Source organism: Enoplosus armatus, chromosome 24 (genome assembly GCF_043641665.1).
Source record: "Enoplosus armatus isolate fEnoArm2 chromosome 24, fEnoArm2.hap1, whole genome shotgun sequence".
NCBI lineage: Eukaryota > Metazoa > Chordata > Actinopteri > Centrarchiformes > Enoplosidae > Enoplosus > Enoplosus armatus.
The window spans coordinates 8633664-8655493 of NC_092203.1; the positions used below are offsets into that span (position 1 = coordinate 8633664).

Here is a 21830-nt window from a genome sequence, read left to right on the forward strand (position 1 = left end):
TGCTATTAGACATGTCACGGGCTGGAGAACACTGCATGGCTGCATATTGAACGCTCTGCACCATAAAAAGCTAAACTCAGTGCAAATCGTATTGCAGTGCCTTCAGCTCGCAGGGAAAAGAAAATCACCCTGCTTCAGCACAGCCGACATTTCCTCATTTGCTGTACAAATGAAAACATGTATGTGGATAAGCAGTTTTGTGTTTTTGACGAGAGCTGTAGTGAAAAGGACTGTTGACTCGAACCAGCCAGCGCAGCACAGCAGCTCAGTCATGTATAACATTTTCAATTGCAGAGGTCCATGTAACATCACAACTACACACACTATGATTCACCTTGTGTCCTTTAGCTACTAGCTTCATGTTGAAGCCTGCAGTGAGGTTTAGGAAGGGAATAGGAAATTTCGCTTCCTTACCTTCCCTCTGACTCCCATTAAAAGGTCAAAGTGCATTTGGCCCTCTTTGGACCAAGTTGGCAGCTGGCATCTGCCTAATGTCTGGTTTAACGCTGACAGACTGGCTGTTCCCCGATGCCAGAAACCAAGGGCGCAAAACAAGGTTTAAATCTTACACCAAGCTCATTAGAGGAGAGCAAACCAGCAGCAGTCAACCACCATTTTTGTGCCAGCTCAGCAGTCGCAACAGTGGGGCGGCAAAGTTGAGATGGAAGCCGTGCCATGAGGCGGTAGGAGGTTGGATCAGAGACCCGGGCATGGTCACGCACAAAACTAAAACTTGAACAAATTCACACATCTTTACTTTTTTAATGAGCTATTGAGATAATGCACCAGCACCCGACCCCAACAAACATAAATTCATTTTCAAAAAAAAAGAGACAGAAAGCAGCCTGAGGATAGTCGGATGGAGTCGATTCAAACAAACCAAAACAGAGAGAGAACACCAGCACTGGCAGCAGCACGATGCGCTTCTTATTGACGACCAAAAAAAAGAGGGTGATACATGTCATTTGTCTCGCCTTAAAAAACACCTGTGACACCTTGTGACGCACCACATGTTCAGAGTTGACCCGTGGCAATAGAATAGGACTCTACCTGGAACCAGTTAGACTAATTATGATTTGGACCCTGCTGTGTCGGGTCACGGTTACTATGAACCAAGCAGACCCATGAAGACATCCATCTGAAACACAGCCCAATATTCTAAGGAATTACATCCACATTGGACGATTCTACCCACCTTACACTTTATGTTCAGTGCCATCCTGCCAAACTCGTCTCTGTGGGTGACACAGTTTGCTGGCAAATTCAGATTTTCCCAAGCAGGGAAAACAGCTAACAACTGTTACACTCTAACCACATGCGGCTGTGGTGTGGATGACACCACATCATTCAACAGAGCTGTCAGCGTACACCATGACACACCAAGTGAGAACCGTGGAGGTGCCTTGTCAGGGACTCGCTGGTGGATCAGAGCAGCATGGAAGCCCAGACGTGTTACGTCCTCCCAGGCTAATTTAATTTTAAGTGCCACTTATTTCCTCGTTCATCTTCCACACAGGGAAACTGCTTTTGTGGCGAATCCACTCGGGACAGCGCTGCGGTGCAGAGTGCACTGCTTTAAAAGGGAAGCAAAACAGGTGATTTGATTGGATTTGATTGGATCACGACTGATTCCAGGACGACTGCAGCTGCTGATGTATTCCTCTGAATCCCACTTTGTCAGCCGTCATGTTCAAAGCTGCTAAAGAAAATCGTATTTCCTTTCATTGTTTTTGAGGATGTTGACATTGAAAGACCTCCAGTATTTATTAAAAGGCAAATATCGCCCTGATATCATCATGTTGGTCTAACTCTAATCTGTTTTAGTAACTGTATAGTGTGAATCTTATCCCTATGTGAGAGTCTTGAGATATTTATAGCAGTATGTTTTGTAATGTAATCAGTATATGTGCTTTCCTATGCATTATTGAGGGGAAATAAATATTTATGATACAGTCGTGGCACAGTTTTGCCTTTTGCTACGAGAAGAAATCATGCAACACATTCAGTATGACCCACATACTGCTACTGAAGTCTAACATACACCTCTCGCCTTCTATTACTCTTCACGCATGGACAAACCCAAATATGCACACGCAAATACGCACATCACACACAATCTGTGCGGATCAGCAGCAGCGACTCTGTGTTTTCAGGAGGGTTTGACATTGTATAGTTGAAGAGTGTGTGATATGAGGAGTGACCTGAGTGTGTGGAGGGTAAACGGAGTGACTCCCCGGGGGGGCAGCTTGTTCTCTCTAGCCCTCTTTTAGAGTTCAGACAAGTCCCATGATGCTGAGAGATTAATGAAGCTGCACTGGCACTGTGATCCCTACAGGATACGCACACACAGTCAAAGGCGTACATACACACACACTATTCATTTCAGATTATGACCATTTTCATGTACCTGCACTGATAGGAGCTTTACACGATTCAAGTATTGATTACACCGAGGGTGGTACACACTCAAGTAGATTTAGGGAAAACCTTCAACAATAGATTTTAATAGGATTATCTAATTAAAAGAGACTGCAGGTCTTTTTCTCCCATCAGAAATTTTAGTTTCAAGTAGAATATTTCTTTAAAAAAAGGTAATATCTAACGTGGCTTTTTAATGGCATTATTTAAGCATTATGTCATAAATAATGCTCAGTAATTCGCACCATCCTCAGGATTTGAGTCTTCATCTGAAAAGCTCAGATGAAACAGGCCTGGTTGTGTCTATCTCCATCCTCCAGTCTGGCAGTGATGCAAGCAAGCTGCACCAGAGCTCGGGGAGAGTCGGGAGGATGTCGCATTAACACATGGACTAATCTCACACCTGCAGTTAAAACAGCTGTTTTACACACTGCAGCACTGCCTCTCTGTGGTCACACATGGGTACTACAAATCTGCAACTGGCAACCCCTCTGCTTGGTTCAGCTTTAAAACCAAAAGAAAGGGAACTGAAGCAAAACACTCCCCAAGGATATATACTACTTTAAAGTATTGAGGTTAGGAAATTTGAAATAAACCGCGGCGTAGCCAGGAGCCAGGTGCAGTCAGGTTGCTGTTATAGGTGGGTGTGCATAGTGTCCCCGGGTTCTCGGTTAGATTGATAGACTGTATTGTTCCTCCTCAGCTACACCGCCTTGTCCAAATATTGTCACTACCGGCTCCACAAAACCAAGATAGCAACGACTAACACACCAAACATGCAACTGTTTTGAAATTATGTAAAATTATGAGAAACGTTTTAGGATGAGGATCTTTTCTTGGAAGTAAGGGAAGGTATTATCGTCTCTATACATGTGATTATAGATACAGTTTTGAAAGACAGAGCGACAATAAAAGGGAGTTTAGTCCATGATGGATACACTCACATGGATTGAGTGTAGCTGGACAAAGCTCACACAATAATGATTTTAAACCTCTGTCACCATCATCTAGATAAGACTTTTTATGTAATTTTTATGCACTAATAGATTCTGTTCAAAGCACTGTGCAGTGGCTGGCTGGGCTGGTAGCATGGCAACCAGTTGTTCAACCAATCAAATTATCTGGGTAAAACTACTTTTAGAGCTCTTGAAATCACTGTAACAGTTTCTTCCTAGGAATAGGAAATAGCGACTGTACCTTTAAGATATACATTTTACGTACATCAATTTCAAATCTCTTGTCAAGACTTCCCTGTTTTGTCCATCCTTCAGATCTTTCAAGGGCCTCCCTGTCCTTCAAAGCAAATGATCTCCTTGCAGCTTATTTCCTGCGTATGAACAGTGGTAGGTCATTTTAGTGACATTGAAGCAGCGAATACGTAAATGGCAACATTGCCTTGCAGAGAGCTCGATCCTAAGTGCAGCCTTTCATATTGTCAGTCACAACAGTCTGGAAATGTCTTAATGCAAAACTCACTGACCGAAAAAACTAAAACAAACAAACAAAAGCTGTTATTGTGAGTGCCACAAGGCTCAATTCTTGGTCCACTTCTTTTCACTTGTTACGTGTTGTAGTTTTCCCCCATGCATTGAAGAGGGTTCATGTTTTGATCAGCCATTTGCAATACGTGTTTGTTTGTTAATTTTGTGTACATCTTATATCTTATATTGTCTTGTTTTTCTTTTCCAAAGTACTGACTGAAAAAGGGAAACATGTTCAAACTAGTAGATTCAACAAAATAAGTTTAATTATGTTCAAGTATCTGTGGGAAATGCTGCATTTCAACACAACACAACCTTGATGATTACATTTAGATATCCGAAAATGTATCAATTAACACAAGTAACACTGAAAAAGCTGTTAACAGCACAAATAACACTGTATACACCAGGAACTATTCAATGTTTAACCTTAAACCTTAGGAGGAACCTAAATTTATATTTTAATTATATATTGTGAATCACTTCTCTATTAAACTTAGCAACAACAGTTTTGGTTTGTATGTGATCAATAGTTGTGTTAAAAAACAGTCAGTGGTTGGAGATTATGAACAGTCTTCACAAATTGAAGGATAAGAAACATAGCCAGGCAGAGGAGAAGGTGTTGCCACCTTGTCCTCCCTCTCCACATGCCTTTTGTGCTCAACCTCACATGTGTGATCTCCATCGGCTCTCCTGCTCTGATGAAACACCTCCACCTCTGCACTGATTGTAGACTGACATTTCCAATGGCACGCAGAAAGGAGCAGTCGCTTAATCTGCGGGTTCCGGATGATGAGGAAAGCTGCAATAATGCATGAAGGTATGATTATTAGCAGTGGCGTCACGATGGAACCAATCGTCCTGCAGGAGGAGGCTTTTCTCTTTCCCATCACTGTGAGGGTGACAAAAAATATGTTCATTGCCAGCTGCAGCAGAAACATTAAAAAGTAGAATCCCACAGTGCGGTTGGCTCGGTGGTTATTACACTTAAGAGCCATGCTCACCCTGAGCGCTGCATGATACATGCACCCATAGCAGTAGCAGATGGCCAATATGCAAAAAGTTGTTATGACAGATGGGGGCCCAAACACAAGCATGCCCTCTTGCTGGGAAAATGTGATGTGTTCCTTGATGGTAAAAGCATCGCACAGAAGCCCGCTGGTCTGCTGTTGGAAGTCACACTGAATCTGGCTCAGCATTAACCCTCCATGAAAGCTCACTGCCCCACTGACCAGCCAGATGAGCCCCACGCTGACGTTAATACTGCAGGTCTTGATCATCCTGAGGTAGTGGATGCCATGACAAATAAATATGTAGCGTTCTATGGCCATTAGAGCCAAAGTCATCTGGGATGTTAGGAAAAAACAACGCAATATACAGAACTGTGCTATGCACCAGCGTCCATAAATCTGAGTTTGCTTACGCATGATAGAAGACAAGACGAACAAAGCAGTCACAAAACTCATCCCAAGGCCACAAGCTGACATATTGTTTATCAGAATGTACTGTGGTTGCCACAGTCGCTGCTTATATCTCACCGTCAGAAAAAAGAGGAAACCGTTAACTGTTGAGGAAAAAAGGACACAGCCAAGAAACACAAGAAAGTATGCCATGAAAGGTTTCTCTGTAAAAGAAAAGTCCCAGGAAAGGCAGCTGAGCATTTTATCCACATGTTGATTCCAGTCACCTGCAGTTGTCATGTTGGAAGAATTCAGATGCACTTGTTGCATTGCCATGCTTAAGGGCAGAACACCTTTTTGCTGTGTGAGGACGTGTAGGTCTTGAACAGAATCGATGTGGAGAGGAGGGGCCATGAACAAATCAAAGGTTGAGACGCAGAGAAAATGATCCCATTGAACTGAAAGGATGTAAGAGGAGGTATCACTGTTTTTGATGTTTTGCTGGTCATATTAGCAGACAAAAATCCATAAAACTGCATTGCTGAGATTGACAGCATTTAAAATGGGCAAAAGCTGATGATTCTATAGCTGCAGTCAAGATTATATCTTGCTTCTATAATGTAAATACAACATTTCATCCACCGGTTAAAATGGAAGAATCTCTCGGAAAAAAAAATTATGGTTTGACCTTTAGGTTACCTGGCAACTGCATAATTATAAAGACATATTGACATCCTATGTAATGTAATGTGTGAAATCGTTACCTAATGTACAGGAAAGAATTGCTCGGGGATGTGTAGTAGTGTAATAGTGCTTTGCACTGCGTGTGGGATTTGTTGAAATATACATAGAAAGTCAGCACAGTTATTTAAAGCGTGTCAATGAGAATGATCAGCTGCAGCTCCCCTCAGCTTGAAAGAGCTTTATAGCGGCTTTGAGCTCACTGTTTAGCTGCAAGTAATAAAAATACCTGTAAATTACATTGAGACCACTGTGCTATTCTGCTTACTGCACTTAATAAGCCTGTCGCCTCTGTGTGTCACTTAACACTAAACTGTGAAATATCAAAGTTGTTCAGGTCCTTTTTCAGAATTTTTTTACGTTTTGGAAATGAACAGCACCGGTGTTGGATCTGCAATCGGTAACAGGACAGAAAGCGTCAGATCGGTCCATCCCTAATTCTTAAGGTGTTTATGATGCAGACGCTGTGGTTTTAAATCTAAATATAAGCTGAATAAAACGTTAAATATTCAACGCAGCACTAATGCACTTCTGATCTCTTAATGGGATAAATCTCCTCTGATCTCTGGTGCTCTTCCTAGCCTAATGAGTGCAATTGCACTAATGAAGTAAACTTATAAACACTGATTTACTGTTCATACTGATGGATTCAGTATTTGAGAGTTGCACAAATGATCATTAAGAACAGAGGTTCCCAACCTTTTTCTTAAGGGACCCCTATAAAAAGGGGGGAAATAGCCTCCTTCTTATTCATTGCATAAAAACAACAGCACAGAACAATTAACTGCACAATTAACCTAAATAGTGAACTAAATCACTATTTAGGTTAATTGTGCAGTTAATTGTTAACCCTAACCTGCAGGAAGTTTGTGTAAAAGCAATTTGTATAAAATTCTGAATAGACTATTTCCTGTGGATCCTGCAGTGTGTCAGACATTTTGTCCTTATATTTGTAGGAACACAATTCTATGTCCATATTATGATTTTCTTTTAATTTCACTATCATGCATATGTATTAATAGTCCAGGCAGCCTGGCTTTATAATAAATAAAGATATAAACTTCTAAAATAACCCTTAAATTCAGTTGTCTTCTTCACAGACACCTTCATTTATCAGAGAGACCTCACAGCTACTGCAACACAAAAACCACGACGACACATTTTCCCACCTAAGCAGCCTCAACTTTAAACAGCGACTGAAATTTATTTGAATTAAATAAAGTCTCGTACATTTCACAGCTATAGGGGCCTACATAGTAAGCAAAACAAAGTCTACTCTTTGTCCATGTGCAGAACTACACCACAGGGTAGTTCAAGACAGTCCGTCATCAAGTGAATAAAGGAGAGGGGACACGGCTGGTGGAGAGAGAAATGAGAAATGACTCCCCAAAAGATTGGCTGATGTAAAAAAAAAAAAAGAAAAACAGAAGATGAGGTCCTCATTGTGACTCCAGGAAGCACGTTCATGCTGATTCCTTCCAAAGTTACACATCCACCGTTTCAAATAAATGTGACATTCTGCAAAATATTTCACCAAATGACCATGCTTTAAAGCTCAACTTCATTGTAATGAACACATAAAGACTGGATTCATTATATTTTAGAGATATTGTATGGTAAACTTCTGGTCTTTTGTTCCTCCTCAAAGTCAACATTTTCAGTTACTGATATTAACATAATCTACTTTGGAAATGTCTCTTGGCGACTGCTGTCTGACCGTTGCTCCGCCTAAGATTTAAGATGACTGTCGCAGACTTAAGACAGCACAGCCTGCGAGTTCTTGATGCCAACCAGGTTGTCCACACTGACGGACCTCCTCATAGCAGCTTTACTCAGGTCCTTGTACTTGTCCTCGCACAGCCTGGAGATGGCCTACAGACAGAATTACAAGCACAAAGCTGTTATTACCTAAACAACAAAACAAGGAGAGATGCCAAAGCATAACACAGATTTCCCAGCAGACATTTACTGTACTTGGAAAACATCAGATCAGTGAATATAAAACAAATGAATTTGGACCCTTTAACCTACAGTGTGAATGCAGCTTAAGACAGACTAACCTCCAGTTTCTGGGCCCGTTTATTGCTCAGCGGCTCCAGAGGGAAACTGAGGTTGTTGTCGTCAGCCAGTGAGCGCAGGTCAAAGTAATATTTGGCGTAGACGCTGGCTGGGACGTTAATGTTGAACTGGAGCAGCTCCAGGAAGTGGCGCTCCATCTCATTCCTGCAGAACACGGAACAAAGCAGGCAGTCGGTCAGAGAATCCAACATTTTTATGAAAAATAAAATTGGGTTGCAGCAGATAACCCAGTTGTTTTTATTCAATGAACAGTACTTTGATGGATGAAAAGCAACACTCACATGTCCTCCACTGTGATATCTTTGAGGATCTGGCAGTAGTCGACGTTCCACACAGCCTGGTCGTCCCAGACCTTGGAGGCCAGCAGGATGGCACCGAGAACAATTCGTTTCCAGTTACAAGGACAGATGTCCAGCTCAGCGTACGTCAACAACCTTTCCAGGTAGACCTAACACAGCATACAACCACCCGTTCACACAGGCAATATGCACACATAATAGCGTATTACCTATTAGAATCATTTATCAGACTCTTGTTATGTAAACGTGGTGTTGTTATCTTACCAGAGTGACGATGGCGCACTCAGCAGTGAGCTGTGCAGAGCTGAAGAGCGTTCGTATGAAGCGGTAGATGAGTTTATGTTCTGGGTCTACAACAGAGTAGTCGTCTGGGACCTTTTCTCGCTGTTGGGCAGAGGGGTCGTCATTGGTCAATCAGGGCAAAGCGAACAGTAAATATCGCCGCTTCATGTAATCAAACACCTCAACTCACCGTCAGAGGGTGCTTCTTCTCATCGAATATATCCAGCGAGCGGTTTGAATCTCTGCAGGAGCAGAACGGTAACAGGTTCATGTTAATTGTGCATATTATATGATTTTGAAGTCCCATTGTACAAAAAGACCATCACTTATCTGTGGGGGTAGTGTTAGAGATCAATACCAGTGACTCAACCACTTTCTCTCTTCAGCCTGAACCTACATTGAATTCTAACTCTATGATGAACACTATCTGATCTAAACAAACTACCACTGCTTTGCAAAGTGATTCACTCACCACATAACCTTTCTATTGGATTTACATCCCGATGAGCTAGCTGACTTTTCTGCACTGACAAAATGTGACATTATTTGTGTTCATTAAAGGCCTATCTACCTATCTATCTATCTATCTATCTATCTATCTATCTATCTATCTATCAGACTAGTGGCCACCAACAAAATGCCACATTTACTAAGGTGTGTTTCCTAACTAACTAACAAACTGACTGACTAGTTTGCGTCCTAACTAGTACTGGGAAAAAGCAAAACAAAACAGAAATTTACAATACAATATTTCAAACTTTTCCTACCTGTTTTTGATGTGATAGTATATGGCCAATGCGACGCTGGAACAGAGAGAAACCGACAGTGAAGCACTGGATGTGATTTGATTTCCTATCTTGCTTCAGCATTTGCACGTCACGTCTTTCTATATCTGCACTTGCACTGTCTGTTGCAACTAGTACTGAAGGACATCTTGATATTTTGTCTGCAGTTCAGAAAAATCGCACATTTGGTTTGTAAACACATTTCAAACGTACACCATAAGACAGTGCTAACCACAGGTTAGCCTGGTAGCTTGCAGCAGATTAGTTTAAATGAAAATAGATTTAGTGTAACAGGATGTTTTTGACTAGTGCTCCCTCGTCACATGGCCACTGCCTGCCGAAGGAAAACAGCACACTAAAATTCAAAACTCTTCCTGTGAAGATAAGTAGAAGACGGAGGTAAAGTCGCTTACCATTTGATCGTGCTCTTGAGGTTGGGCTGGCTGACTGTGCTGTCATCGATGAATATTGTTGAGCAGGAGCTGTACTTTTTTGTCAGGAGCCCTGGGGACATTTGCTATAGAAGAGATGATCATGTTTAAAGACGTACGGAGCACGAATCCTCACTTAAACACTTAAAAATAAGCTATTGGTATTCTGGGTGTATCTTTCTCAATCTCGCTGACTGAAAAAGACACTCTGTCATGCTAAAAGAAAATGTCAAAACCGCATTAAGCACAAGCAGACCTGTCACTTACATGATTCATGTAGTTACTTTTTCTTTTCTCGCGCACTGAAATGGGGAGAAAATAACTCAGTGAGATTAGGCGAGTAAAAAAATATATAACGATGACATCTTTGACAGAGAAATACTGACCGTCTGTCTGAGACTTGTTGAGGAAGAGGGTGCTGGCTCTGGGGTGGTCTGATGGGTTGGCCTCTTGGGCCAGTTCTGTAAGATGAAAGTGAAGGGGGAAAGTGTTTTCTATAGCACTGCACTAAAATGGGTCGACACAGACTATGCTTATCCCAAGAGTCTCCATAATGGTTCTATGTTGCTGCTGGTAGCATTTCCAGTAAAGGATGTGAACAACAGCAGGCTAAGACATGCAAAACTGTTAAGTTTCATGGTATAAATTAAAGTCTCCAGTCAAACTAATCATCACCCACCGTCAGGGAGCTCCCTGTCGCTGATGTGCTGCAGGTAGGTCCCAGTGTCCTCGCTCACGTCCTCTGTGGTGGTGATGGGACACTCCTCCAGCTCCACCTCTCTCCTGTGGATCTTGGGACTCTCTCCGGGGGAGATGCAGCAAGACACCGAACCTCCCATCGTTGACCTACAACAGTCCTGCTACAGCCAGCACTGTTTCCCATACAACTGAGGAGGGATCACCTACTAGTCTGACTGACAACACTGGCAGGGCGTCTGCAACTTACACAAAAGTTTAATCTAAACCTTTTAAGTGGCAGTTAATAATATGTAACCCCAAATAAAATCTGTCTGACTTTCAGATAAAACCTATATTTAAATCTCTAAAATGATGATTAACGTTAGTTTAGTATAACAGGGACCAGTCAAGCCTGTGTGTTTGGCTGCAAAGTGAAAAATCTGGCTTCAGAGTAGAATGGGATCTATGTAATGACAGCCAACAGGGTTTCTGCGGTATGTGCAGGACAGCTGACATATTCAGGGCGTGTGCGCAGCATAGCACTGGCGCACTTTAATAAGAATTACATGCGTGGACTGAATACTTTTGGACGGTGAATAACATAACATGAAGTCATTTCACGGATTAAAGGCTAACAATACAAAGTCACAAGCTCCTCTAGCTCCCTCCATGGCTAGCCGGCTAACGCTAGCTTCCGCAGCTCAATCCATTCCTGGCTTCTTCAGCAGCATGGATCAATCCATTTTCACTGCAGTTGAAGACTATGTCACAATTACAGGCTTTTTCTACCAGACTAACGTACAAATTCACTGACTGGAAAAGACTGTAGAGTCAACTAAGGAAGCGGAAAGGCAGCGAGTATTAGGATTTTTAAAAGATAGCCAACGTTAGCTTTCATCTCGTCGCATTTGCAGGAGACACGTCTTGGATGTCAAATCCACCGAAGCAGTTAAGTTCAGAGGTAACTTCCGGCTGTGCCTTTCAAACTAAAACTCCCCATCGTCTTCTCTGATTTTGTGTACCTAATGTAGTTTATAGTGAAGTTAACACATTGCATGTACAGTATAAATGTAAAAAAATGGAAGTGGGAAATTGACATAGCTTATGATGAAGCTTAATGTTATGAAGCACTAGGGAAGATAATTACTGGGGTACATAACATTAAACATACATTATGTTAAGTTAAAGTAATTTAAAGATCAAATAATATATAGAAATTTGTCAAACCACTCCTGCAGCATAAGATAATTGCCAACTTTAAAACATACAGATGATATTTAATACTCAAAACAATTACGGAGAAAAATAAAATCACAATTCTGAGAATGTAGCTTTTGGAATGCACATAATAAACAATAGACAAATCTGTATTTTCCCTGCGTTTATTTTAATATTTTCTGTTTTAATAGTTTAAGTTTTAATTTCATCTCACGACAGGGTGTGAGAGACTTACTACGGGTTAATTTCTCTGCTTTTATTTTGAGCGTAGGAACGCAGATGAAACGGAAGCCACATCGTTGCTGTGTTTTGCTAACTTTACAGACCTGGTGGGCGTCATCTGCAGGCACCGCCCCCTCTATTATGGAGAAAACAGCCGTTGAGAAAACCTTTGCGGACACGCCCATTATGAAACCAGGAATTCCCATTGGTCATTTTTAGCCAAACTGTTACATAATTGGCTGAAATTGCTCATTGATGTGTAAAGAGTGGGCTGGGGACGTTTTCGCCCTGAGGAGGCGCTGTCGCTCGCGCTACAATGTTATCTAATACAAACCTACAAAGTACCTTGTTCCGAAGTGATGAGGCAAAAACACTATTATGCTATTTTGGAGAAAACATAGACGATGGAACAAATGACTGTTATTGACAGAAGAAATGGACACTGAAGGTGATAGCTCCACAAGATGGCGGTAATGAATCAGTAAATCAGCCAGGTGCCTTAAAACCTCAAAGAAGAAGAAGTGCACTGCGCATGCGTACAGGGACACTGGGTAAATTATGTCTACATAGTGTAGCTTCTGTTTATTTTACAGCATGGCTCTCGTTCCGTATGTAGAGAATTCGTTACCTGCGCTTTCCAAACTCCACAACTCATCAGCTCAGTTTCGGTTCGCCAACCACGACCTCCGTCTTGCCCAGGACTGGAAAAAGCTTGGGGTAGCAGCAGTTGTGTGGGATGCGGTGAGTGATACATCAGTGGCAACGTTACTACTGTTCATGTATTACTACTTATTTGATCAAATGCATATGACGTCTGTTTTCTAGGCAGTTGTGATGTGTATGTACCTGGAGCTGGGGAAGGTGGAGATGAAAGGGAAGAAGGCAATTGAACTGGGAGCTGGCACTGGACTGGTGGGCATTGTGGCAGCCCTGCTGGGTGAGTTTATCACTGCTATCTCTATGCTGTAGACTTGTGAGTGGAAAAAGAGATTTTAGGGTTCCACCCTGATAAGAGTACAATTCCAGAAGATAGTGTTGGCAAAAAAAATTGGCATATTCTTAACCTTACTAGGTGCCAAGGTGACCATCACTGACAGAGAGCCTGCCCTGGACTTCCTCTCTGCCAACGTGAAGGCCAACCTGCCCCCAGACTCCCAGGGATCAGCGGTGGTGTCTGAGCTGACCTGGGGAGAGGGCCTTGAACGATACCCAGCCGGGGGATTTGATCTGGTGCTGGGAGCAGACATTGTTTACCTGGAGGACACCTTTGAGCCGCTGCTGCAGACTCTGGAGCACCTGTGTTCAAACACCACTGTGGTGTTACTGGCATGCAAGATCCGCTACAAGCGAGATACAAACTTTTTGAGCATGCTGAAGGAGCAGTTCAGAGTTGAAGAGGTCTATTATGACAAACAGAGGGACATCCATGTATATCAATCTTGGAAACTGCCACCTCGGAGGGATTTGTGATGATTTATGTCCTAACTAGTCAGTTTTATTTCATTGACTGCCTTCTTCTTTGTAATAATTTACTGTTTTTTCCAGAAAAATCAAATAAAATGTTTAAAAATCAAAGATTACCAGAAACACATTTATTAACAGCTGCCAAAAATGTAATATTGGAATAGCTCTAACATAATGCACTGTATTATACAAGTTGGTGCTGACATTTAGAAATTGTGAATACAAAATTAATGAAAAGCAACATAAAAAAGCATACTATGTCATGACAATACATAATACCTAAAATAATACAACATGGCATTCCATTATCATGATAATATCGGTTTTGTTCACTGTGAAGTCATTGTCCTTTTGATTTGGTTGCACTTTATAATCCTTTCGCAGGGGGGTTGGTAGGTGCAATCAAGTCATACTCGGTGAGATTTGTCCTCCACACAACTAAAAAAGGTCTGATTAAATGCATGATGATGCCTTGAAAGTCATTAAGCAACAAAACACTCATGGACACTAATTAATTGATGTTAGCAGTGTTACATTCAAGTAAAATCTTCGAGGCATCTCACTTGCAGCAGCAGGGCTTGCTTGTTGGTGCTGAATGAGATTTTCCTGTTAAATCATGTTAAATGTGATAGGATTGTGTTTGCAAGGAAAGTGCGCATGCCACTTTGTAATCCTGTGAACAGAATATGGAGACAGCCTCTGCTGATGCCCAAACAGCCGGGGACGCCACTACATAGGGGGGTCCTGGTATCTCAGATTCTTATTAGAAACGTATCAACCTCAAACTGCAGGGATTGTGTTTTTTTTTTCTCTCTCCACTTATACAAAATTAATTTAAACTTTTCCAATAACACAAAGGTGGGGACATTACATGTTCAAAGACAGTATACTACACCAACAAAGTATTTCTTTCATTGCAAAACAAGTAAGGCTCATTGTTTTTGGTTTTTATTAAAAAAAAGAATCCGGGAATTTATAAAATGAATTTAAAAAAATCGGATTGGGTGAAAATCAGTTTTTTAAAAATACAAAACACTGTAGTTTACATTACGTTTATATCACCGGAGGCATTATGCTGTAAACTAGCCTGCTCATTTTATATTTCTGGGTTTTTTGTTAAGATTGGTAGAAATCAAAAACAATGAGCCTTTGTAATATGATTGGAAACATGCATCAGAGATCCAATAAACACTTGAAGGAGTTCCGTAACCATAAATGTGAGATTTTAACAAAAGCCTCTCTTCATCATGTATTTTTAAAGCTGCATTTAACATGAAAACCATTTTACAACCCAAGATAATGGTTTGCTTTTTTGTTCATGTAGTATCAAGGCAAAGTAAAGTAAAAAAAAATGTCAATGGCATTACGCAAGCAGATAATCCAATACATAATAAACCAAAACATAGCTAAAAAGATAAAATGTCCATGACATAGCCCATCTACAGTTCAAAGCATTAGAAGTAACAGATGTTAATGCAAGAGCGCAGTTACAATTACAAATGTTGCACACGAAGGTAACCTCTCCAAATGATCCAAGTGTCTCGGGGAGATTAAACTGTAAAAAGTTCCGTCGTTAGTGGTGATGGTAATTGAGCAGTTCCCCGTTGCTGGTGATGTTGCCCAGTTTGTCCAGGCACCAGTGACTGGAATGCTTCCCTTTGGTGGCGTCAAAACAAGAACAGCCTCATTGTCTGTTCTATCACTTCACCACAAGGACCCTGTATATTTGTAGTCTCCTCCACATCCGTTCTTGACATTGTCTCACCCTCTCATGGGAAACTGACGGGAACAGAAATACGACTTAGAAATCGCTGAAGTGGGAGGGTGTGTGTTATATCTATTCCTGGTGAGTCACTTTACAGATTTTTCAGCAGTTTTTAAAAAGAAAGCAAAAGAGTAGAAAAGGGGGAGTGGCATCCAGATGCATGGCTCTGTGCTGAGTCTCTGTACATGGGGACAGACGGGCACCTGTCGAGCCCCGGGCAGGCGCTCAGTGACGTTTCTACTCGGATTTGTGGCAGTACAAGTCTTTGAGAGCTTTGAGTTCCTCGATGAGGGTTTTGTTCTGGTTCTCCAGCACAGCCACGCGGTTCTCCAGACACTTGACGTACTCCTTCTTCTTCCTGCGACACTCACGGGCTGCCTCCCTGTGAGACATAAAGACCGTGTGTGAGTATGTCTGTGGTTACGGTCTAAACGTGTGCATATAGTACATGGCCGCATTTACTTGCATGACCTATTAATTAAAAAATGGTTTGAAAAGCAGCACATGGCATCACTTAATTCACAGAGCCAACATTGACACCAGCATGTTTGGACAACTGATTCAGCGATTCATCTCAGTGCTTTCCACTGTTTGCACTGTGTCTCACTCTAGATGTCAATCTTAGTGGAATCAAAGATAACAGCAACAACCCGGCAACACTACAGCATAAACTAGAAGAGTACACACCATTAGTCAACCTCATAATACACATACCTGTTTTTCATAAGTCGGACCTCCCTTTTGCGTGTGACTTCCTCAGTGCCTCCTCCTGTGCCCAGTGCAGGCGAAGTCGCCATGACCACCCCGGGAGTGATGGCGCTGGTGGGAGCTGTGCGGATCTGATAGGCCTGGACATCACCGGAGGCGGCTGACAGACAAAGACAAACATATAGTTTCATGTTCAAACTATATTGCAAAAGTCATTTATTCACTGCAAGTATGCTTAAAAAGAACATTATGTTGAATTATTCCCCCACCTTGTACAACCACTTGGTTGCTGGGCACTAGGATCTGCTGCCCGTCGCTGGTCTGGGCGTACTGCAGGATAGTGGCACCAGGCTGGGTAGCGTTGGCCATGGTCAGTGTCTGCAGGCCCTGCACTCCATCTGTGCCATTATTGGCTAGCTGGATGGCCCCACCCTGGGTAATGGCAACTGCAGAGGGACATTGTCATGTGTTAGAATTAGTCTAACATAAGTGATGTTCTCCAAATCCAGGGCATTGGCCGTGGAAATTGCAGTGCAAGTCGGCAGCGGTAGGTAAACTTCAAAATGTCCTGTCTTAAACATGTGTGATGTCACTGACTCTCTTCAAGTATTACAGTTTAGAAAAGTACTTACTGTACTGGCCACTGCTGGTCTGATAGATGGGAGTGGGCATGGTCACTGTGGTGATGGCAGGGGCTGTGTCGTCCTCTGACTTTTCTTCCTCAATTCGAGGTACTCCTGGAACATCCGACGATAAGTCGTTCAGAATCTTCCTGTAGAGGCGAACAGTCACAGAGAAATCTCAGCAAACCTTTTCCATTTTGAAAACAACCGGTCACTATCATACAAATGCTCCAGCCGTTGCAAGTTAAGCTTCTATCTCAAAATCAACAATACTTGATAAAATGGAAGAACATCAGTCATTCTCTCACATGTGATTCAAACAAAAGATAAAGCAATTATTGGATGAAAGAGCTCTATATCTATGAGCACACAAGTGATAAATCTAGAAAATTGATTCATGTATTTGTGATAAGATGTCACACAGACCTATAAGATGGTCGTCTGGACAGGATCTCTCTCCTCTTCTGAGAATCTGTCACGCTGTCTACAGACTCCTGAGAGTCCTCACTCTCTGCAACAGTCGAAATCTGCAAGCAGACAAAAATATTACTTTCATTTCAACAGCTGACTCAACAAAGACCAGTTATATAAAACATTTTAACATAATTTACAAGGATTTGTGTCTTTGCAAATATGCAGTGGTGAAGATGGAGCCATATGTGAAGGGTATAATCTACCATGCAAGAACTACAATCTTACAGCTACTATACCAACGTGTGTGCAGATACTGTGCTCATAATGGCAATTATTAATTGGATGATTCAGGTACAAAGTTGATATTCTAAAATCAAAACATGCAAACATTCAGTGATTATTATTTAAGCAATAAAGCAAAAAGCGATATTATGTGCTGTAATAAAACAATAAAGAGTGCAAAAGTTTATTCCCTTCTTACCTGTACAGTCTGAACTTGTGGGGACTGGATGACAGAGGGCTGGGCAGCTTGGATTACACCGTGCACTTGGACTGTCTGGCCGTTGGGTAACTGCACTAGGGTGACTGTGGGACTGCTGGACGTCACCTGGCCTGCTGCTATGGATGCCTGCAACCCATTATCACACACTATCTGTATAAAAGGTTATGAATAGTTTTCAGCAGTAGCAAGTAGCAACTCTCTTCTCAGAGAGTAACAGTAGAACATATAGTGTAACGTGCACATTTCAATTGATAAGATTTACCTGAGCCAGGGTGATCTGCTGGGCCTCAGACTCAGAGACTGTTTCACCACTTTGCTGTGTGTCTGCACCAGCCTCCATGGTCATTTAAAATCTGCAAAAGTAAGAAACGGCTTGTGTGGATGTGTACCATCATGCTTAAAAATAGAACCGTGCAGCACAATCAGTGAGAAAGTTGTCTATAGTGTACAGCAGACACTCTGGAGGTTGTGCCTCGTCTACAGTGCTTGTTGATATTCTGAAGGAGGGTGTGGCTTAGCTTAACATGCTAGCATATAATTCATTTGTAAAACAACGTAAACGAGTTTCCTTTAACAAACAAGAGGAATTTCTGCCAAATGAAATTGTTTAAAAGCGGATGTGCAATTCAAAACATGAACACAACATAACATCAATGGACAGAATTAAAACATGCTGCTAGAATTTTTAATAGGCTAGCACTTGCCACAAACGCCTAAAGGCTAATGCTAACATGGCTAACCAAGGGGTCCTCCATAGCGTTACCAACTTCCAGTTAGCATGTGGCTAGATTGGGCGGCATGAGCTTCACTGCTTCTGTTAGCATGCTAACAAGCTAACATGAATGCATTGGATGTTAGCACAGTTAGCAGCAATTTTTAAAAACATTTATCAAGGCTCTATTTCAAGTTTTCCCCCCCAGTTTTTAACAGCCAGCGTCGCAGTTTGGCGCTTTGCTGTAAGATTCAAATGTAGTCCAAACCAACATTGCATTGATAAATAACGTTAGGTTGCTAGCTGTGAGCCTGAATGGAGGGAAATGTCTGCATGCATTGTATGCCAGTTTTGTTTGCAACTAGGGCACCCCACTTTCACTAGTTTGTTGGCTAAATTTTAGTTGAACACACTGTTGACATGAATTAGCTTTACATGGCTAATTGCTTCTGTAACTTATTTCTAGACAGTTTATTAATAGAAAAAAAGATTTAAGCCCACTCCCACATTAATACCTATGTCTCAGTTGTGTTGCGAGCCAGCGAGCCTTGCAGAGACTGACTCATTTTGTGAGCCTCTGCAACACGGCCGCCATGATCTCTTTGTTGGCTTTGTGCGGATATTAGGCGCAAATAACTTCTCTGGGCAGCCATCTATCTGTTTAGCAAACATCGGATGCGTATCCTCTTACCAACACAGACTCGCTTCGTCACTCCCGGGTCTACGGAGCTCCACTTTTATTCAGACCGACACGTAAGAGACCGCGTCAGGCTACACCTCCGTCGCGTCACCGAGAACAACAACACGGAGAGGAGGACGAGGGAGACGACGACAGAGAAAATCAGCTCTATCGACAAGACCCGAGTGAAGACGGAGAGGACCGGAAAGTCACGAAGGCTGCCGATGAAACGATGGAACGCCACGGAGATAGCCGAGGAAAGCGCTCGAACGTATCTGAGCATGCGCCGGGTTGCGTAATTACAAATCAATAGAAATTAAAATAGTGGACTTTAATAACAGAATGATCAATGACTAGTTGCTTATAACTGATTGAAGCATGGCTTTCTTCATTGTGTTGATATATCCTGCCCTTAAAAATGTAAGATTATTTATTGGGCTATTTTAATATCATGTAAAATCATCACAATCAACTTTAACGATAAGAATATTGTCACGTCAAAAACAGTTAAATGAAATTAAAACACAGGTGTGCTTTTGCCTTAATCCTCACATTTATAATCAAATGTAACTTTACATTTTTTGAAATTAAATTAAATTTAACCTAAAATTTGAGTTCTATTTATCTTTCTGGTAATGTTTCCCATCATCACTGTGGTGATAATTTATGTCCTTCTTACAGCTGAATATTTATCAGTATGAAACTTATTTGTCTCAGAAAAATAAATGTTTATTGATCATCTATTCATTGCAGCAGCAAAATCATATTTATTCTCTCTACCCCAATTCAAATGTATTTCACTTGAAGACTGGTTTGTTAATAGTTTATATATAATATAATACATTATAATTTATTATAAATCAGTTTTATTTTGATTCATAAAACATTTTCTGTAAATATCAGGCACTTAGCACACATGGTTTTGAAATTCATGGGCTGCATTGCTGTAGTGGTACACATGGTGGCAGCAAAATCCTTCTTTATTTCGTCCCGCCATGACAGTCAGCACTGACACTGCCCCTTTATGTTATGTTTAGGCACGTTTCTTTTATCCCAGCCTGATATGACCAGTTATCTGTGAATTAGATTAGCCATAACTGTGATACTGGCTTTATACCACCAAACCACATTGATTTTAATGAGAATACAGTGGGCTCCAGCCCTGTATTACCTCTTATGTACTATTTACAACCCTCGTGATTCACATTACATTTGCCTCTCCTTGGTCGTCGATTCTGGCCATAAAATGTTCTCATTAACTCTGTCACTTGGTGTGCGAGGACTGGTGCTGTAGGAGTGGAATGGGTTCTAAGCTGTGGCAGCTGGTCAAAATCCTGCGGGGAAAATGAGACTTCAGACCAATTTATGACCATCATCTCTGTGTGCGAGGTCATTTCGGAGTCCTCTTAATACACACACGCACAGACACACAGATGTCAAACATACCCATCTTCACCTATCGAGTGATTGACGACACCAGTGGTGCAAACATATTCACTGCTGACCCACCAATCTTGTGTCCCATATAAAAGCTGAATAGTATTTGCCAACAAAAGTCTTAAATTTTGCCCTTTTCCATTCAAAGTCAAGCACCAATAATGAACCGTGCGGTCACCTAGTCATCATTAAACACATAGAAAATATGATAAATATTTGTCATAAAGCAGCCTTTGTATCTGGTCCTGAGTCCATGTCAGTGACTTGATTGGACATTGATTTCCCTTAATGATGACCACAAGCTAGGATAGCCTTAGCAAACCATAATTAGCCTGCATCCCTACATGAGAGGAGAGGTTTCATTTATTGTCGCTGTGCAAGCTGTGCACATTATTTGCAGTGTTTCTGTGAAAATTAGTCTATAATTTGTGTGCCTGTTGTGCATAGTTGGCCAATTTCTTATTGTTTTACACATATAGAAACAAAGTATACTATATAATATAGTATTGCCAAGATTTTAGTTAATACAATAGTGTGATAAGCTTAAATGTAATTACTGGTGTTCCAACAAATGGAGAAAAATAGCAAAAGAAATTCAGAATATCAAAAATTAATGACAGTTTTGTTAGGCAAACTGCAATTTAAGATTATTTTCATTATCAATTAATCATACGGATTCTTAGCTATAAAACATCAGAAGATAATCTTCAAATGGCTTGTTTTAACCAACCAACTGTCCTAAACAGAAAGATACTCAATTCACTTTTGTAAAAGACTGAGAAAAACAGCATATATTCACATTTCAGAAGCCACAACCAATCATTTGATGCTAGCATTTTTGATTAAAGCCTATTTCTATTACCATACAACTATTAAAATTGTTGCCAATTAATTTTCTGTGGATTCTCAACTCAACAAATTTTGTATAAATTAATTTTAATTTATCTTCTTTCTGTCACTGAAACCCAAAGCCTTTCACATTTGCTGTTGAAAACACATGAACGCACAAACACAATCAAGACTATCCTTGCATTATTCACGTCTTTATCACATCACCATCGCATATCAATGTGGCCAGTGTGCCTGGTGATTAAAGCAAATCTCTGATTCGGACTGCTAATGCTGGCGAGTTCTGGTACAGAATTTGTGATTGCAAGTTTTTTTTTACCAGAGCGCTCTGCAGCAACCCACCACGGCAACGACCCTGGCTGTAAATCACTGCTCAAACACCCACAAACAGCAGAGTAAAATGATGCCACAGACGTCCAAAATGGTGTAGGAGGAGGAGGATATGAGTTTAATCTTCAGAATATGAAGTAGAGACCTGACTCCAATCCATAGCCCTTTCCTTTCTCCTTAAACCCAGCTGTCAAAGCCCCTGGCTTAACACAAGCCTCCAAAACCCCATCGACAGCAAGCCCCATGACACTTTCTATTCCCCCCACTTTTTGTGTCGCTCTGTTTCCATCTCTCCCTCCTTCTCTTTCACTCT

At 41.3% G+C, this 21830-nt stretch overlaps 3 protein-coding genes across 14 annotated transcripts; 1 reads left to right on the top strand and 2 right to left on the bottom strand.

The window, feature by feature from the left end:
• Nucleotides 1-7210: 7210 nt before the first annotated feature.
• Nucleotides 7211-10755, bottom strand: LOC139306465 (cyclin-Y-like protein 1). 10 transcript variants are annotated; one of them, XM_070930328.1, is made up of 10 exons: nucleotides 10596-10755; nucleotides 10303-10377; nucleotides 10184-10218; nucleotides 9899-10002; nucleotides 9468-9503; nucleotides 8891-8942; nucleotides 8683-8802; nucleotides 8401-8567; nucleotides 8101-8263; nucleotides 7211-7912 (listed from the first exon to the last, which is right to left on the bottom strand). In XM_070930328.1, the coding sequence occupies exons 1-10, from the start codon at nucleotides 10753-10755 to the stop codon at nucleotides 7796-7798; spliced, it is 1029 nt and encodes a 342-aa protein (XP_070786429.1). In that variant the 3' UTR covers nucleotides 7211-7795. The 10 variants fall into 10 exon arrangements, with proteins under 10 accessions (XP_070786429.1, XP_070786431.1, XP_070786432.1 ...); XM_070930330.1 differs by having other exon boundaries at nucleotides 10169-10218; XM_070930331.1 differs by having other exon boundaries at nucleotides 9899-9989; nucleotides 10165-10218.
• A 1867-nt stretch (nucleotides 10756-12622) lies between these two features.
• On the top strand, nucleotides 12623-13507 carry mettl21a (methyltransferase 21A, HSPA lysine). 2 transcript variants are annotated; one of them, XM_070930821.1, is made up of 3 exons: nucleotides 12623-12775; nucleotides 12860-12971; nucleotides 13107-13507. In XM_070930821.1, the coding sequence occupies exons 1-3, from the start codon at nucleotides 12629-12631 to the stop codon at nucleotides 13502-13504; spliced, it is 657 nt and encodes a 218-aa protein (XP_070786922.1). In that variant the 5' UTR covers nucleotides 12623-12628; the 3' UTR covers nucleotides 13505-13507. The 2 variants fall into 2 exon arrangements, with proteins under 2 accessions (XP_070786922.1, XP_070786921.1); XM_070930820.1 differs by having other exon boundaries at nucleotides 12629-12775; nucleotides 13068-13507.
• A 1430-nt stretch (nucleotides 13508-14937) lies between these two features.
• Nucleotides 14938-17856, bottom strand: LOC139306467 (cyclic AMP-responsive element-binding protein 1-like). Of its 2 annotated transcripts, none has more exons than XM_070930335.1 (7): nucleotides 17773-17856; nucleotides 17490-17636; nucleotides 17021-17121; nucleotides 16604-16743; nucleotides 16241-16417; nucleotides 15978-16131; nucleotides 14938-15645 (listed from the first exon to the last, which is right to left on the bottom strand). In XM_070930335.1, the coding sequence occupies exons 1-7, from the start codon at nucleotides 17854-17856 to the stop codon at nucleotides 15501-15503; spliced, it is 948 nt and encodes a 315-aa protein (XP_070786436.1). In that variant the 3' UTR covers nucleotides 14938-15500. The 2 variants fall into 2 exon arrangements, with proteins under 2 accessions (XP_070786436.1, XP_070786435.1); XM_070930334.1 differs by having other exon boundaries at nucleotides 17490-17660.
• Between the last annotated feature and the right edge of the window lie 3974 nt (nucleotides 17857-21830).

Coding starts and splice junctions, on each gene's coding strand:
- LOC139306465 (XM_070930324.1), bottom strand. CDS start 10,755: ATGGGAGGTTCGGTGTCTTGCTGCATCTCCCCCGGAGAGAGTCCCAAG. Junction 8,803..8,890: donor AGAAGAAGCACCCTCTGACG/GTGAGTTGAGGT, acceptor TCTGCCCAACAG/CGAGAAAAGGTCCCAGACGA. Junction 8,568..8,682: donor AGTGCGCCATCGTCACTCTG/GTAAGATAACAA, acceptor ATGCTGTGTTAG/GTCTACCTGGAAAGGTTGTT.
- mettl21a (XM_070930820.1), top strand. CDS start 12,629: ATGGCTCTCGTTCCGTATGTAGAGAATTCGTTACCTGCGCTTTCCAAA. Junction 12,776..12,859: donor CAGCAGTTGTGTGGGATGCG/GTGAGTGATACA, acceptor TCTGTTTTCTAG/GCAGTTGTGATGTGTATGTA. Junction 12,972..13,067: donor CATTGTGGCAGCCCTGCTGG/GTGAGTTTATCA, acceptor TCCAGAAGATAG/TGTTGGCAAAAAAAATTGGC.
- LOC139306467 (XM_070930334.1), bottom strand. CDS start 17,856: ATGACCATGGAGGCTGGTGCAGACACACAGCAAAGTGGTGAAACAGTC. Junction 16,132..16,240: donor CAACCAAGTGGTTGTACAAG/GTGGGGGAATAA, acceptor TTTGTCTGTCAG/CCGCCTCCGGTGATGTCCAG. Junction 15,646..15,977: donor GTCCGACTTATGAAAAACAG/GTATGTGTATTA, acceptor TATGTCTCACAG/GGAGGCAGCCCGTGAGTGTC.